The sequence below is a fragment of the Austrofundulus limnaeus genome, unplaced genomic scaffold (genome assembly GCF_001266775.1).
Source record: "Austrofundulus limnaeus strain Quisiro unplaced genomic scaffold, Austrofundulus_limnaeus-1.0 Scaffold5, whole genome shotgun sequence".
Classification (NCBI taxonomy): domain Eukaryota; kingdom Metazoa; phylum Chordata; class Actinopteri; order Cyprinodontiformes; family Rivulidae; genus Austrofundulus; species Austrofundulus limnaeus.
In genome coordinates, this window is record NW_013952407.1 from 1302617 (window position 1) to 1320595 (window position 17979).

Below are 17979 nucleotides of genomic sequence, written 5' to 3' on the forward strand. Positions count from 1 at the left end.
TTAGACAGTGAGCAGTGTGGAGAGACTGACAGAGAGGCACAGAGACAGGCCACGTTCTCTGTGTTTCCTGTTGTTGCAATAAAACTCAGCTGATCATCCCATGGAGTACCTTCATTCTTGACCAGCGTATTTCTGTCTCTGTTGTTAAATAAATATTGCCATAACACAGACAAATCAAGATAAATCTTTACAACTGAAGCCAAATCCTGTTGAGTGTTATATAATAATATCTAACTCTTTCTAAACACATAATTCAGTCATGAATAATTTTTGTCTAATGAATGACAGTATATTTAATGACATATTTTGTAATTTGGTGACGTAAAAGACTTGAACATAATATCATTTGCTAACAGATGACTCTAATGAAGTCATTTTGTATCTGAGTCTTTTCACCAACAGCATCACTGGCTACCAGTTCTTATTCTGCCATGTGACAGGAACATGCATTTCTGCTCCAGTTAAAGCAATGAATGGCCCCATCCAGCTGAAATCAATAAAGGCCAGTGGGCTGGATGAGGAAGATTGCTGAGCTTCGAACTTTGTGTAAAAGAATATGAGCTGTGACTGCCTGCTGCGCTCTCATAGATTGTTTTACTGTCGACTGACGCATCACTGTGAGCTTAAAGAAACAATGTGGAAGTGCAGACAAACTGAACAATTGAAAAAACAAAAGGCAAAAGCACGGGGTAGATCAGGCAGGAGTATGGTTGCTGACATTATGCATTATTCATGTGTTTCTTTCTCTTTGCTGCAGCCACAACCTGAAGACCACCTCATTTCGACATCCTGTGACAGGACAGATTTCACCTGATAACATCGAATACACATTACAAGACAGGTGAGCTGATCTCTGTGCTGCATGATGATAAAATAATTATTGCATGAACATGTGATGGATGTTTAAACGTAAGAATATAGAAGGGGTCTGTTTTATCAATAAATACAGTATTTGAGTAAAATCAGCTCCAGTCATAGTCAGGGTATACATGCAGGCACCCACTTTTCTAATCAGGCTGAATTTAATCCCTTCTTTAACAGTATAACTGCAAAAAACATGATAGCAAATTTGGGTCCTGGAGGCTTATTAGCTTTGTTCATCTCCTTATTACCAGAGTAGTCTCTATGGTAATGACACATCTGAAACCTGCAATTGCTTTTGGGTATGTTCATATCTGGTCTAATGAATCTGACTCATCAGTCTGCCCAAAAGTGCAAATGTTGTCTTGATTATAATGGTACTTAGTGCTTTTTCCATCACAGTTGTTTCTCTGAAGTCAAAAACGCAATTGCTTTTGCTGATTTTGTTGGGAATTGCTGGAATGTTTGAAGAAATGAACTAGAAAAGCAGCATTGCCTTGTTTACATTCATGACCATATGTTCCATCCTGGCATGGTGGAGGGATTTATAGTGACTTTATGTTGCCGTGTGAATCTCATCCTGCAAAGCAATCAGAGCTGRGTGGCAGGTTTAGCGCACAGTTCGAGGCAGCAGGTGTCTGATCGTATTTAAGTTGTCTCGTGTGATACCATCGTGCACAGCAAAGACTCTACTTTGAGCAGAAGCATAAAAAGAAATGAGTACATGGTCTCTATTCCCAGTGTTATAAAGCTGTTGTGTGAGAACAACTAACTGATTGATGGGATCCATCTGCAGTSTACACTGAATTTTATATCTTGAAAATCACCTTTATCCTTAGTTCAGCTCTGATAAGCCTTGGATTTGTAAASCATCCAGAGTTCAAAACTTCTCTTGCATTTTTAGCACTGTAAACCTTCTTACCCTATACTTTATATACATGTTCTTTCAAAGTGTAACAAGGTTTTAGTAACATTGTACTGAAGGGTACACACTTTGGCTTTTATTCTAACTTTCTGCTCAAGTGTGAAGTTAAGATTGAATAAATAGACTTACTTACATGTAAGCTACTCTTTCCAACACCATCTAAAAACACTACTTCTCATGTTACCTGAATTTGTTTACCCCCGAAGGATTGTGACATTTTTGAGGCTCGCACTATTTTCAACTTTGRCATCAAATTTGTGAAACTTTGAATCTGCAGGGATTTAAAATAGTCTGATTGTATTTGATTAGAGACGTCCAGATACTAGTTTTTTTCAAACAGAGTAGGAATACTAATACTACAGTTACTAGTCACATTGATGGTATAAAGCGTTCACACTGGAGATGAATGAAGGTCACATTTATAATGTGAGCAAATGTCCACGCAAAAAATTGGTATCAGTTCTGGGTATCAGGGCATTTTGAATGAGAACAAGTACTTTTAAAAGGGGGGTGTTATGCAAAATTGGCTTTTTGAGCTTTACATCATGTTATAATGTCATTCCCTTGTCAAAAACCTACCCAGAGTGTTGCTTTGAGAAATCCTTGAATCTCCTGTGGTAGCCATTTGGAGCTGACTAAACGCTTGCTTGTACAAAGCTCCACCTATTTGTACAAAGTTCCTTCCTGGAGCTCAGTCTGTAGCCGAGCTTCCATCCCACAGAGCACCCCTCCCCTGAAGCATGGCTGTGAAGATGTGCTGAAGTGGGAATGTCAGAAATGGCAGGAGGTTCTTCAAGATGTTTAGATACAATCTGATGCAAAGTCAAATTTATTTTTGATATATACAGCATTTTTAGAACAACTGAAGGTAACATAGTTACTTGATTGGGGTATATAATTGAACTATGTGCCTGGAAAATCATAATACCCCCTTCGTCAATAATTCAGCTTGTTACTCTTAAATCTAAATGTTGAACAAAATTACAGTCTAGCTTATTTAAGTGTTGCAAGTTTTTACAGTACACTGTTTATAACAAACCCTAAAAATTACTTAGGGTTTGGCGTCTGAGGACAATATTAAATGTATGATTAAAAGAGGCACAGATTTCTGACTTTTAGTTCATGATAATAATTTACTTTTCCACAACAACAGGTTTATGTTTGCCTGATACAAAAGCATAATGTTGGTATTTAGCCCCTCTTTAGTATGATGATATTATGGGATTTGTTCTAAATAAAGTATTAACTTTATGGGTATCCTCTATGAATGACTTTAGTATAAAGAGAAAGTCAGGGTACTCTCTGGAGGTTTGGATTAGAATGAGGACAGCCTGAAAGCAGGAAGGAGCATCAAGAGGGCCTTTTCTCAGAGAGGTCGATCAGCTAGCGTTTTTAATGGCCTGAAGTCTTCGACTTTTTTATAGATTATTATGTTGTGATCAATTAATTATCTCTTCTCATGTACACACAGCACCCAAAAGGGTTTAAAAATGTCAAGTACAGTATACTTCTGTTTCCATCATAGCAAGACAAGCAGGAAATCGGAGCACTGTGACTTTCCCCTTTCTGCGCCGCACTACATGAAATATAGCTCTGCTCTTCCACATGCCACAACAAATCTCCTGGGGAACTGTTTCAATGACCATGGTGGTAAACAGTATGAAAGCTTCACATAAAACAGCAGCGTCCTCTTGATACGACAGACATATCCTGTAAAAAAGCTGGCCTTAGTCCAAGCTGTGAGTTCAGAGTGACTGCAGGTTGGATTCCTGTGTTGTTTCAGGTTTTTATGTCCTCTTTATTCTGCTGGTGTTTTTTCCCTATTGTTTGACGAGCATCCCTACCTTCTTCGTAGATTAAGCCTAGGAGTACACCAAGGGGGCGGGAAATAGCAACATGCTTTGTTTTATTAACTCCTTTCTTTATCAAATTAGGAGTAGTTCTTGTAGGGTAGAAGATTAATTTCAAGGTTTATTTCTCCTGTTTCCCACACATTTATTACCCACTAAACATAAGGTTTACTGAACACAATGCAGCATAAAGGGAGTGTTGTCGGTCATTAGCATACTTGCACCTATTTATTGTCATTGCTCTGATTTTAATCAAGTTTTTTGTTTAGAGCGTCTGATGCAAGTCTTTGAAAAAATGTGATGTAACATTATGTAAAACTGCAACAATTATACCCAGTATTTCAAAACAAGTTGTTGGTGGCTGTTCTGTGAATAACGTAACGTGGGTGCTTAAAAAAAGGCATCTAGCTTTTTTTCATAAGTTCTGTTATTTACTTGTAATTCTGACAGTAACATATGCTGTTGACTCATGAGGCCACATGCAACTATTTGTTACTTCAAGTGGTTTTTCAGAAGTTATTAGTCATAGCTAAAGTGCTGACATTACTTTTTGTCTGAAATGGGAAAAAAGTAATAAATGACAGCAAGTAAAGCTCCAATGAACTTCAGACACAGCTTTGAAAGTTAATGTGCTGCCTGAGCATCATCACAAAAAAGGAAAAGCAGATTGCAAACATTTTAATTTCTGAGTTACTAATATCGACTAAAAATAAAAATTACTTATGATCATGTAATTATAAAAAATCTATCACAGTGTACTTCTGCATTTAAAGGGAGCCTATTATGCAAAATCTACTTTTATAGCTATTAAATCCATTTTGTTGTGTACTTGGAGTCTCCAGTTGTGCAAAAATAAAAAATGGAATTCAGTCTTTTCTGGTGCTGTTTAGATATCATTATATTTTGTTTGGGTAAAAATTTTCAACCCGTTCWGCATTCTTTTATTTTCTATGATGTTTTCTGAACTATTACGTCAAATTATTTGTGACGTAATTGACAAATAATGTATGGACCCACCTACTACAATTTGTCGTCTCCATTCTCCTCTCTTTGGGCAATATCATGTAAAATCAACTTTTTTGAGTTTTACATTATGTTATAATGTTATCCTCTCATCAAAAATACAGTATGCCAAAAGCCTTGCTTTGACTCATTCATGCATGTTTGAGAAATCCTGTAGTGTCCTGAGGCAGCCAGGCAGGGGAGCAGAAATGACCGGTTGGGCCTAGAACCGCCTTTTGGGATCAGCTCCTCCTCTGGGCTGTGTCTCCAAGCTGAGCTTCCTGATCACAGAGCACACACACCCACCCAGTGCTGAAATGGGTGGGGCACAAGCAGAAGGAGGTTCTTAAAGAGACAGAGGCCAATTTCAAGGTGTTTAGAAACAGATATGATGAAAAGTCAGGTTTATTTTCTATTTTAACATATAAACAACATTTTAATAACAACTGAAGGTGACATAGATACTTTATTATGGTATAGAATTTAAATACTGTATGAGAAACACATAATATTACCCCTTTGAATTAACTTGTAAATAAAACGTTTCTGTGCCGCTGTATAGTCATAAATCGCTCTATCAAACTGGAATGGAAGTTGGAGGGAGGCAGGGTGATTGTATTTAAAGAGACAGCCTGACAACAAGTTGATCTGAGACACACCTCAGAAAAGGGGTGAAAGGGGGAATTGTGGAGTTACAATAAGGAGGAATTCAAACCAAAGCATTGCAGTTCCACTTTCTATAGACCCCAACTGAGTAATTTAAATGTAAAATAAATAAATAAATAAATAAAAGCCTCATGTCTCCTTTTATCCACCAGAATTTTGTGTTAGATCACAAACTGTCTTAAAAAAAGGAGGGAGTCTACTGACTGTTATGAAATGGAAAATTACTTGAGCAAACATAAATGGAAGAAATACCAATGAGGAATAATCATAGCTGTGGTTTAATAACTCAAAAAGAAATCTGCAATACAAAAAGCCAAGCCCAACCTTTCAGCTGAACAGTCTGTGATGTATTATTTTCAGAATGATTTTGTTTGAACCTTGAAAAAAAAAAGAGTAATATATGTTTTATGTTGATATTTGATTTGTCCAACAAGTACGCAAATATGTGCTAATATTTGATTTGCATTGCTTTTGGTGTGTGTTTAAGATGTGTGCTATGAGGTCAGGGAAAGTATTACTAGAGTGCTGTTTCCACTCTTTGGCGCATTCACTGCAAAACCATTGGCTGTGAGAAAGCTCATGTTGGTTGCAGGAAACGGTCACATCCTTTATATCTGAAAGCTCAGCACAGATCTGCTCTGTGTTTCACAGCCTGTCWCAGCAGGAGAAAAGAAAGAACTTCAATTTTATCTCTTCTGTGTTACTGATCATCTTTCACCTCTCAGCAGCAGGGTAGAGTCCCGTATGTCCAAGTCCGCAGCCAATCAGAGGTCTCCCAGCATGGTCACAGAATCCTCCAAGGCTGTGACCTCCGGTGCAGTGGATGTCGCCTCAGGGTCAAAGGTAAGCATCGGTTCTCTAATCTAGGTGCTTGTGGAAAGTCACCACAGTTTACTGAATGAGGGCTTTCTTTGATTCCCTGCAGAGCTCCAGAGGAACTGGGAAAGTACACAGCTTTGGCAAGAGGGATCATGCTATTAAAAGAAACCTGAACATCCCAGTAGTAGTAAGAGGTTGGCTCTACAAACAGGTGAGCTGAGGTTCCTCTCCTCCTCTTTAGCTAGATTAAACAGTTAGCACATTTAAAATAATGTGGATAAATCAGTCAAAGCTTATCTTTCACTTAATCTGATGTTCGACAAAAACGCAAGTTTTGGATTGCCTGTACTTTTATTTACATTACCTCGGAAAAATACGACAGCGTTGAACAAAATGAAGAATCTGCTTCGTGCCAAACGTGACATCATGTTATTGTTCTGACATGATGCACCCTCCCTCCCTCCACTTGGGCTAATGAGCGTGCGATTCCCAAACTCCCCTTTTTAATTGAGACGAGAATTAAAATGCGCTCCGGCGAGGGAGATTTCTAAATACACTTTGTGCTACTTCTCCCCCCTTCACCTCCAGGACAGCTCTGGAATGCGACTGTGGAAACGGAAGTGGTTTGTTTTGTCAGACTACTGCTTGTTTTACTACAAAGGTGAGTGTGCAGAAAGTGCATTTGGTCAGAGTGTGATCCTAAAATAAACCACACAGACCTTCTGTGATCTCCTCTCCTCCTTTAGAGTAATGACTCCCAGGCTTTCACTGACTCTAACCTTTCCTATGTTATTAAGTTGAGCTTTATATTGTAGGGTTTAATCTCTGCTTGTGTTGCTATGGAATCTACCTCTCCTCTCCTCTATTAATCATCCTGAATAATAGATAAACCACATGCCCCATCATGCCACCTGCTGCCACATGGCTTTGAAGAGACAAGAGTCATCCATGAATTATGCCTCACTCATTTCCCTGCTGTTTGTAGACACGTCGTTGCTCGTAAACATTATAGCATAGCTCAGCAGTGTTAGGTATTGTTTTGAACGTGTGTAACTGTGCCTTTGTCTTTATTTGTGTGTGTATGTGTGTGTTTTCTTGTTTCACAGACAGCAGAGAAGAAACAGTGCTCGGTAGCATCCCTTTGCCAAGTTATGTCATTGCACCAGTTGAGCCTGAAGACCACATAAACCGCAAATATGCTTTCAAGGTAACACAAAGATGGCACTGAAACAGATTTATTTAAGATGTTATTATGTGCCAGGTAGCTTTCATTAAATTTTTTTATGCTAAATTTATTTGACATTCTTATTTTTCTTTGAACAGCTGGTTGTATCTCTGAAGTCAAGATATTTTTATAAGATGCACTTGTGATTAGGCATGCTCTATCCGATTATTATTATTATTATTATTATTATTATTATTATTATCATCATCATCCTAGTCATAATCATCACGATTTATTAAATATTATTACGTTATTGTTGATTTTATATAATTTAGATTACAAATATATAACTAGTTATATTCATAACAATGTGAAGAAATTTAGCAAATCTCCATCCTCCTCAAACAGTAGGCTTGGGCAATATTGGCAAAAAAATTAATCACGATTAAGAGTGGTGTTTAGCCGATAACGATTAATTTGACGATTAATCCCCTGGAGTCCCTGGACAGCCTGAATTTGTAGTCACATGACCAATTTAGTGGGCAAGATTTGCTCTTTGTAAAAATCTGTTCCAAATTGTGTGAAAATTACAGAGTTCAGGCTGTACATTATATTTTAAATTGTGTTGATAGATAAATAAATTACAGAACTTTATTTTTAATATTCGTCATATTTGAAGCGGAGAGGAGCACCGAGCGGACTGATCGGAGTAAACCCCAGTCAGTCTGCCTGCTGGCATTAATCGTTAAGTGCCAAAAAGTAATTGATTGTTTTTCTTACAATTAATTGCACACGATACGATCATGCCCAACCCTATCAAACAGAAGCTGCAGTTTCACTTTCAAAAATTGACTTTTCACTCAAACACACTGAAACTGACTAAACTAAATACTAAACACACAACTACACCTTAATTATAAAATCCAAACCAGCTAAATATGACAGATTTCACAGATTTCATCACTCTGCTCTCCATCGCCACCAAACTTCATTCAAAGTTAGCATCTTTTTCTTCCTCCTGCTGCAGAATGTTTTGATGCTTGACAAAAATCTTTATGCTTCAGTCAGAAAGGACAGAAAGGAGGAGATTTGCTCAGGAAGTTTGTTCAGCTTGAAGAAAGGCTGAGACTGATTTAGGAGTTGCAGTGTATTCGCCACGAGTCTGCCCATGTTTCTTGTTGCGTCGCGCTGCAACAACATTTTGCAAAATGATCATTTACAAAAAAAAAAAAGCGAAACAAAAAAAAATATGTTTGATAACCGTTATCATAACTCTGGTTTTACTTCAATCTATCCACACAATTTAAAAAGTGATGAATAGTTTGAAGTCTACTTTTAAACACACAGAGTGATGTGTTGAAAAGTTGCTTTAGCCACAAAGCTGCTCACCTGCTAGCTGGCTGCAAACTGTGGAACAGGTGTGAATGTGTGTGTGTGTGTGTGTGTGTGGGGGGGTGTTTCTGGTGACATTTGGGGGCAATTTTAAGACAAAAATCCTACCTTTGGGGACAACTGGTGCATTTGGGGAAAAAAGTCGAGTCCCCATTTGGTTTAAATGCCATTGGTGGGTTGGGTTTAGGACTAAGGTGTGAATTGAGTTTAGGTTAGTTTTAGGGTCAGGTAGGTACCTGTGAGGTTAGCCTTAGGGTTTGTGGTCAGGGTTAGGCTGTAGAAATGTAATGGAAGTCAATGGAATGTCCCCAAATGTATAGCTGGGCAAACATATGTGTGCGTGTGTGTATCTCATTACTTCGGTCTCATTGAGATTTGCCTCCATTCAGGAAATTCGTTCCACAGTTAGCAGCCAGCTAGCAGAGTCCTTTCATCAGACAAATAGCACCGACARGGCTCATGGATCGGAAATCTCCCCAGATTGGTTTGGAAAATTCCGATCCATTAATTATGTTTGTATCAGAACCCAATATTGATACTGGATTGGATCAGTCCCATTTCTATTTGTGATCAACATATCAGTTTTTGATTAAATATTACAACCATAATTAATCATTTCATTCATCCTAATGTCCTTATGTGGAAAAATAATACAAAACACTAACTGTGAGAAAGTTAGATGAAGAAAAAAGTAAGACATGATGGAAGTTTTTACTTTACGAAAAAAGGACTGATTAATAAACATTTTTAAATCATACCCTGCTATTTTACTTCGATATTTTAACAATTATTTTACATCTGTAGCTGTATTTTGCACTACAATGATTAGCTAGGAAGTTGATGATCATGTCATATTGCAGATTGTTTAATCCGCATCAAATGCTTCATACAAACAGGTGAACTGAGTTAGTGTTGAAGTCTTTCAGTCTTTTAAAACAATTTGCAAATTGTTTAATCTTTGATCTGTGACCAAATCTTGATTAGCAACTTTCAGTTGTGATGCATGTAAGTTCAAACTGTCTTAGTTCTAAAGTTTTATGTATTTTAACAAAAAAAGAAAACTAATTTTCAGCTTTTAGAATTGGAATTATACAATCTCCTGATGTAGCAATGGTGTTAAAGAAATCCCATCATTAAAATGATTGTAGAGTCTCAAATCTTATTGTAGTTTTTTTATATATAAATTTATCAGTTTGGCTGATGTGTTTAGGATTTTTATGTTGCATGTTAGCCCAGCTTCAGTCGTCCCACAGATGGCCTGATATTTGAATTCAGACTACTTCCTGTACATAGAGGAGTTGATGATCGACAGTTGGTTGTAGGTGTCTGTGCTGATTTGCTGTTGGTCTTTTGCCAAATGTGATGCTGAACATTACGAGCAAACAACTCCACTCTTCTTCTCTTCCTCTCTCCATACCTAAAGGACATTGTTCCACAAGTCTTGTGATCTGTTCAGATGCATTTTGAAAACCTGTCAAGGCTGCTGTTTTTGTCCACAATGTGATCTAGATTTTGTTTAATAAAAAATAATACGTGTAATATGTCAGGCGTTGCTGTTCAAGTCAAGTTGCACTAACATTTTTTCTATTCCTAATAAGGAAAATCTTATTTCTTGCAGTGACAGTACGTTACAACATAATTTTATCACTTTCACCTAAAATCGTACCCTATTAATTTGACTTGCAGACATTAAATGATCTATTTGTGAATTCTGCCGGAGGACAGTATCTTTTGTAGAAACACAGACTGCTGCAGGGAACAGTAGTGCCTGAATGGTTGATGCACCACTGCAGCTCCGGGGCGCTCTGTTGCAACTCTTTCAGCTCCGTTGTACTTTGTTGTGCTTGGATTGAGCGTGGAAACGTGTCAGTGTGTACGCAGTGTGAATATGTGTGTGTGTGCTTGGGTGGTATGTAGCTCCTGCACTTTATGACCTTACAATAGAATTTGCATGATAATTGCTCCTCTTGGAGTATTAATCTTCCCTTCAGCCTGTTCACTGTCTCCTCCCTTTTGATAAATGGGGAAATATTAAGATTAGATTAGATAATGAGCCATGGTTCTGCTGTATCACCCTGTTTTGAAGAGCTCCACCAATGTTTTTCGACTCTTCGTTCTTCGACTCTTTTTGAGCCATCATGCATTAAAGAGTCTGCTCCATAGATTTGAGGGACTTTAAATGTATGATATTGCTATAAGAGCATGATTACGTCTAGGCAGATGAATTTGTCAATCTGAGAGCTTTAGTAAAGTATTGAAATACCTACATTGCTGCTCTGTTACCCATTTTTGTTTTTGTGATGCCAGAATACCACAGATGGAGTCATATCGTTTTTTTTTTCTATTTGAGTCACCTCTGATCAGCTGTAACTTCCTGTTGCTTTCTGTTCTCCTGTTTTTGCTCATCTCACTGTGTTTCTCTCATTCCCTGTTGGTCAATTGCCTTCCATTGTGACCTGGTGTGTTTGCGTGGGCGGAGTGAGTACTGGTCTCTGCGGGCGGCCGTCCTGAGTCACACAGGCTTCCTGTCTTGCATGAATAGGTATTTGATTTTACTTTAGACTCATCGGTAGATCACCATCCTCACCTCATTTCTGCTCATGGTGGCTCGAGTGTGCGGTTTTCGAATATGCATCGAATCATAAACAGGCATGGCTACAGTAAGTCACCTGCAGACAATGCCAGAGTTGATCTGATTTTTAATGGTTTTATAAACTTTTATTTTGTTTATTCCATGCAGTTGGAACACATGCATACATAACTGCTCATAGGTTTGTGTTAAAATGTGGGCAAATCTGACCCAGAAAATTGCGTATGCAGTGCAGGACATAACTTGTCCCTTAATTCTTTAAGACAACACCTTCTGTTTATGCAAACAGGCGGTGGCCATTGATTCACTTCAGATTCAATATTTCTGCAGTGTGGAAGGGAACACACTCAGAAGCCCAGATACTGTATGTATTAAGCAATTCATTTCCCATTATGCCTATTTTTCCAGTTCTGACTGTATTGCTGACTGTATTACTCTACGCAGCTCTGGTAATTGTCTCGTCAAGCTGCATATCACTTATTGCTTTTCTTCATTATTGGTGGGCGTGATTGGTCTTTATTTCCCCCCATTCTTTTCTACATTCCTTGAAGTTCATCGAATGTATGTTGCCATCAGCAGTTCGTCCCATGCCATACATGCAATAGTTTAGTATTGTTTGTCAACAACAGATGCACAAATGTTTTGTTTATGATGATATGATGGCTTTATATTGAGGAAGGGCTGACTTAGAAACTTAAAGTAATAAATAAATTATAGAATGATTGCTGTCAGTTGGTTGTTTTGAGAAATAATGAACCTCAATAGTTGATAATTTTTCCTTTAAAAGGGATCCCTGATTAGTTGTAACATTCAACTTTATTTGATAAACATTTATTTTAACTGTAAAATAAATACTGTAAAAATACTGTAGGATGTTTAGTTTTGTAAATTTTTAAAAATATATTTCAACATGGACGGAGCCATTTTATTTACACACAAAGCATTCTGGGTAAATGATGACGTGGATAGGTCATAGGTGCGAGGCTGCTAGCGAGCTATATCCACCCTGAAGGTTAATCTTGGACAATATCTGATGATCGACTCTTTTAAATGAAACCAGAGAGCGTTGACAGAGAGGAGAAGGTAGAAATGACTCAGCCTGTAACTGAAAATATAGATGGAGGACAACAGAGCTGCTTCATGGAAGAAGAACCTCAGCTTAGTCTGTTAGCCTTCGCGCTAGCGCTGACACTATATTGCCTTATATTAGCTTGGCTCTAGCGTGACAAACTAACAAGCTAAACTGACGTCCTCCATCCATATTTTCAGTTGCAGGTTGAGTCATTTTGTGTTCCCCTCTCTGTCATGTGGATGGAGGACCTCAGCGACAAGAGGAGAATGTGTAGCACTGAGCTAATACATATATGGTGATAGCTTTGGGGCTAACGCTAAAGCTAACAGGCTAAGVTGAGGTTCTTCTTCCATGAAGCAGCTCTGTTGTCCTCCATCTATATTTTCAGTTACAGACTGAGTCATTTCTACCTTCTCCTCTCTGTCAACGCTCTCTGGTTTCATTTAAAAGAGCCAATTGTCAGATATTGTCRGAGATTAACCTTCAGTGTGGATATAGCTCGCTAGCAGCCTCGCACCAAGGACCTATCCACGTCATCATTTACCCAGAATGCTTTGCATGTAAATAAAATGGCCCTGTCCGTGTAATAAATTTTTTAACTTTTAGCTTAAAAATGATAAAAACTGAACATCCTACAGTATTTTTACAGTCTTTATTTTACTGCTAAAATAAATGTTTATCAAATAAAGTCTAATGTTACAACTAATCGGGGATCTCTTCAAGCAAACTCAGATTCAGTTCTGACATTCCAGTTTACAACAACAAAAAAAAAAAAAACATGAAAATCACCAAGTCAATTATTCATTGCAGTGAAAGGGCTTTATTATTATTATTATAGGAGGTGTTTTGTCCTTGCAGTATGTATGATGAATGTGCAGTGTGTCCTTAAAATACATTAAATGCTTTCCTTCTTGCACCCTTTTATAAAGCCTAATGTGCTGAACCTATAAAAACCCTGCTCTTTGTTTCAGAATAATAAAATAGTGTAAAGTATGATGTGAAATAACCAAGAGAAAACATGGATAAATGATACATTGTAATGAAACTACGCAGGGTTTACAGTACTTTGTTCTTCCTTTTCTGTATGATAGAAAATAAAAACTATGCACAGAATATGTACAAGTTACATTTAAGTAAAAACAATAGTTGCAATAAAATGGCGTTCTTGTAAATATTGAATGACTTGGGAAATTCTGCACAATGAAGCTTTTTGTCTATTTGCTGTGTGTACCCTGAAAGGCGTAAATGGATCCCCCAACCGTAAATCATATTACCAAGTATGACTGTTRCTTCTACGTTCTGTTTGCTAAAGGGAATGCAACATTTTAGTGGAAAATGAAAGATGTAACCTATGTTGTATATTTTTCCTTCCCAGAAACAGCAAACCTACAAATTGTTTCTGCTGCAGCACTTTGCTCCCCATCTTGATTTAATAAAGCAAACTTCTCTCTGTTGACAGCTCTCAGGGAAGTTTGTCACTCCTTATCTTCTCTTCAGTAAAAAAAAAATCAAAAGTATCTTATCTCACCTCTCATACCTCTCGATATCTCCCTTTTTTGACAGGCGAGCCATACTGGAATGCGCTCCTACATCTACAATAAGAACTCTGTGATTGGCTCGCAGGCAGAACACTGCGGGATGCGGACGTATTTCTTCAGTGCGGACACACAGGAGGACATGAATGGCTGGATCCGGGCCATGAACCAGGCTGCGCTAATGCAGCAGAGCCACACTGTAAAGAGGTTGGTCTTGCTTGCAGTTCACTTTTCCAATTGGTTGGGCTTCTCCTTGTTTTGTTCATAAAGTGCAGCGGTTCTTGTTTTTTGGGACTGAATATCTTTAATTAGAAAAGAAACAACACATATTTTATACGAAGTAACATAAAGGGGAAAAATTACAGCATAAAAGAAAAAAATAAACATTTTCAGTTTGTGTCCTTTTGAACAGCAAATGAAATTTGTGTTTTACAAAAAGCAATGATAGTATTTTAATTAATGTATATTTATGCACAATTTCTAATTATAGATACAGCCTTTTTAACAAGGTTTGAAAAGCTAAAATGCCTCTAATATGTGTTTTCTGTCCTTTGCTTGTTAAATATTGTAATGTAGTTTATTAGATCCACTTGACAAGTTAGAAAAATAATTCACGTTCAGTTTTCTTTTGAACAGTTGTTTGCAGAAAGGCGCCCCAGTTATCAGTCTTCGTTGCAGCAGTGCTGCATCTGTTGTAAATGCACCACAAACTGCATCTGGACCTCTGTGATGGGACAGACATACTGCATGCTTTAAATGTTTTGTGCAACACTGCCCCCTAGAGGCCAGTCTTAGTGATTTATTTTTCTGTTAAGTTGGGGTGGCTGAATGTCTCTCTTAACATTGCAGCCCCCTGAAATTTAAACTTTTATTATGTGAAACACTTTTATGGGTCATTCACTTACTGTCATGCATGAAAACATATACCTCAGTTAGCAAACATGCAGCTATTATTTATTCTTACATTTTTAAACTTACAAAAATGAATTAATAGCGAGTTCTATCACAGACTGTGGCATGCTGCAGCGAGGTATTTGATGAAGGCAAATTGTCTGTCATTAAAATTCTCTGAGGATTTACTCCTCATTAGGAGCTCTGGTCTTCAGCTCTCCTGTTGCTGAAAAATATAAATTAGTGTGAAGTGAAATTTATTGGATCTCTCTCTTTGCTCTGCACGTCCTTGGAGGTGTTATCATGTAATGAATGTGATTATATGTGAAGGTAATCTTGCTAATATTTGGAGAAATTACTTCTTGGTTCACTCAGGATTAATCATCCATTGTGTTCACTATTCACTGTTTCATGTCTCAAGAATGGTGCTATATTTAATCWGAATAAAATGTAGAGGTCAACGGTGGATGTTGGTTGTAAGATTAAATACTTCAAAGTAAGTTTGGGTGATTGGATGAATTTATCAACCATCGATGGGCTGATCCCTTCAACGGTTGTTTTTAAAGAGCTTTTTTTTGGCCTATGAGTTAGTTTCCTATTTAATAAAAATGCTTGGTTGAAGCCAAAAGACGCAGCCCAAAGAAAAAAAGTATAAAGTTGTTTTTAATGGTACACACAGACTTCTTCTAGCTGCAAGCAAAGCTCTTATCCCCCCCCAGCGTGCCTCCAAGTGCAGCGGCAATTTATTCACTTAAACTCATAACAGAAAAAAAAATGTAGCCTATGTTCAGAAAATACTTTTATTTAAACAATAACCACAATGGTGGGAAGGAAAAGAGAAACTTACTTTTTTTAGACCCATTTTTTTTAGACCAGTACAACCGTATTTCCAATTGTTTATCCTTGTTACAGACTCGGCTAAGTGTCAAATGACAAATACAAAACTAAACAAAAACTATACTATAAAAAGTGATCTCCTCCAGCTTCCATAAAAAATAAAATAAAATTCTGCTACGGTTTTTAAGTTTTTCTGAACGATTTGGTGCTTACAAAAAAAATAAAAAATCAATGGATTATTCCAAAAACTATAACGTCCTAATATAGAATCAGAACAAGAAGAAAAGGGGAAATTAGTAATTCCAGTTGAAGCTTATAAATTATTTGGCAAGAAAACATAATGTTTACCTTTATTGGGCTTTAAAGAAAGTCCAAACGTCACCTTCGAGAATATGTCTCCCATTGTCATATGTTGGACTGATGCACATCTTTGGACAAAACACATTGCTCAAACATACTTCCATACCTCAGCTTGTTTAAAAAACATTTGAGCTCTATGTAACATTGTAATGCATTTTTACATCCAGTTTTTTTATGTCACTTTTTTACAGAGAGGTGGAGAAGCCAGAGAAAGCTGCTCAGCAAGCCGTTCCACAGACGAACCACGTCCACGTCCCTCAGAACTTACCTAAACCCATAAGTGTTCACAGGACAGAGCGGGAAGGAGCTCAGGAGGACGGTATCAGACTGGCTCACGGTGACGAGGGGAGGTACGGGTTGGAGATTCACGGGAGGTCTGTTCAGTCGACCCCGCAGGACAGAATAGGAAGACTGTCTCCGGACTCTGTCGGTGGCGCCGCCCACAAAGACGGGCAGCAGACTGTGATTCAAGTGGCTCTGCCGCCGGAGCAAAACGGAAACGTTGTTTATCAGAGGGGTTTTGTTTCCCGGATGGACTCTGACAAACATGTGCAGAGGAAGAATACACTGGCTCAGGTGGAGCAGTGGGTCAAAGTTCATAAAGGGGACCCAACAAAAAGGTCAGTCGCTTTAAACCCATCACTGTCTAATTTATCAGCATGAATGATAGAACCATCATGAGTAAATGGCTCCATCTAGTGGAAGAGAAGAGAACCACTTTTTCACTTTTTTTCATCATTGTGGTTAAAGTACTGTATTTTATTTTATATGTGTTAGCAAAATCAATTTGTTTTTAATGTCTTTCTCCATCTCAGTACTCCCTCTGCTGAGTACAACCTCACTCGGCGAACTCCTCCTTTAAAGCCCAAATCCAGCACAACAGACGTCACCTATCACTCGTTACCAAAGTCCCCCCGTCTCCTGTCAGGCAGCAGCTCCCCTCCAGCCTCAGGCAACCTGCCCAGTGACTATAAGTATGCCCACGACCGGCTGAGCCACTTCCGCATGTCCACAGACGAGCGGATGGCCTCCAAGGAAGGGATGGTGTGGCAGCTGTACGAGTGGCAGCAGCGGCAGCAGTTCCGTCACGGCAGCCCCACCGCGCCCATCTACACCGGCTCCAACTTCACCGACTCTTTCAGAGTCACCGTGGAAATGCCACGCTCCATCTCGGTCCCTCCGTCGCCCTGCGAAGTGCCGCCTTCGTCCCCGTCGCCCTTCAAACCCCTGTCCCCGCGCAGGCCTCACACGCCTTCAGACAGACGCACAGTGAGACCCCTGGATGAGCTGGGACCTGGGGACCTCACCAGATCCAGCTCCCCTGGCAATATTTGTTCCCACATTTCTCAGGTAGGGCACCTACATTAGGAAGACTCGTGTTTCTGATGGTTTCAACTTGTGATTAATTATTTATCACAATGAATTTGTCCTACAAAAACAACGTTCTTAGTTAATCCATAAAATTTTTGAGCCTCAAAACTAAAGCTTTAGAAAAAAATAAATAAATACATGACTAAAAAGACAATTAAACTACACTGCCTGGAAAAAAAAAAGTGTCCACCTGGATTTAACTAAGATCTATGATGTGGGGCTGCTGCAGTTGGTCAGGTCTAGGTTCAACAACAGTTTGTGCTCAAAGAATGAGGTCAGCCTACCTGAATAAACTGACTGACCAGGTTATTCCATRAATGGATTGTTTCTTCTRTGATGGCACGGCCGTATTCCAAGATGACAATGCCAGGATTCAAAGGGCTCTTATTGTGAAAGAGTGGTTCAGGGAGCATGAGACATAGTTTTCACATATGYATTGGCTCCGCAGAGTCCATTGAGAATCTTTGGGATGTGCTGGAGAAGCGGTCAGACTCTACATCATCAATGCAAGATCTTTGTGAAAAATTACTGCAACACTGGATGGAAATAAATGTTGTGACATTGCAGAAGCTTATCCAAACAACGCCACAGCGTATGTGAGCTGTAATCAAAGCTAAAGGCAGTCCAACGAAATATTAGAGTG

At 38.5% G+C, this 17979-nt stretch overlaps 1 protein-coding gene across 1 annotated transcript in view; it reads left to right on the top strand.

The window, feature by feature from the left end:
* Nucleotides 1-17979, top strand: part of plekha7b (pleckstrin homology domain containing, family A member 7b) — an 80562-nt gene that overhangs the window by 28008 nt on the left and 34575 nt on the right. Inside the window, exons 4-11 of the mRNA XM_014026524.1 lie at nucleotides 758-841; nucleotides 6030-6147; nucleotides 6230-6334; nucleotides 6712-6784; nucleotides 7230-7330; nucleotides 13906-14084; nucleotides 16157-16585; nucleotides 16781-17315. Of these exons, the coding sequence (XP_013881978.1) occupies nucleotides 758-841; nucleotides 6030-6147; nucleotides 6230-6334; nucleotides 6712-6784; nucleotides 7230-7330; nucleotides 13906-14084; nucleotides 16157-16585; nucleotides 16781-17315 (1624 nt within the window). The remainder of the gene's footprint in view (nucleotides 1-757; nucleotides 842-6029; nucleotides 6148-6229; nucleotides 6335-6711; nucleotides 6785-7229; nucleotides 7331-13905; nucleotides 14085-16156; nucleotides 16586-16780; nucleotides 17316-17979) is intronic.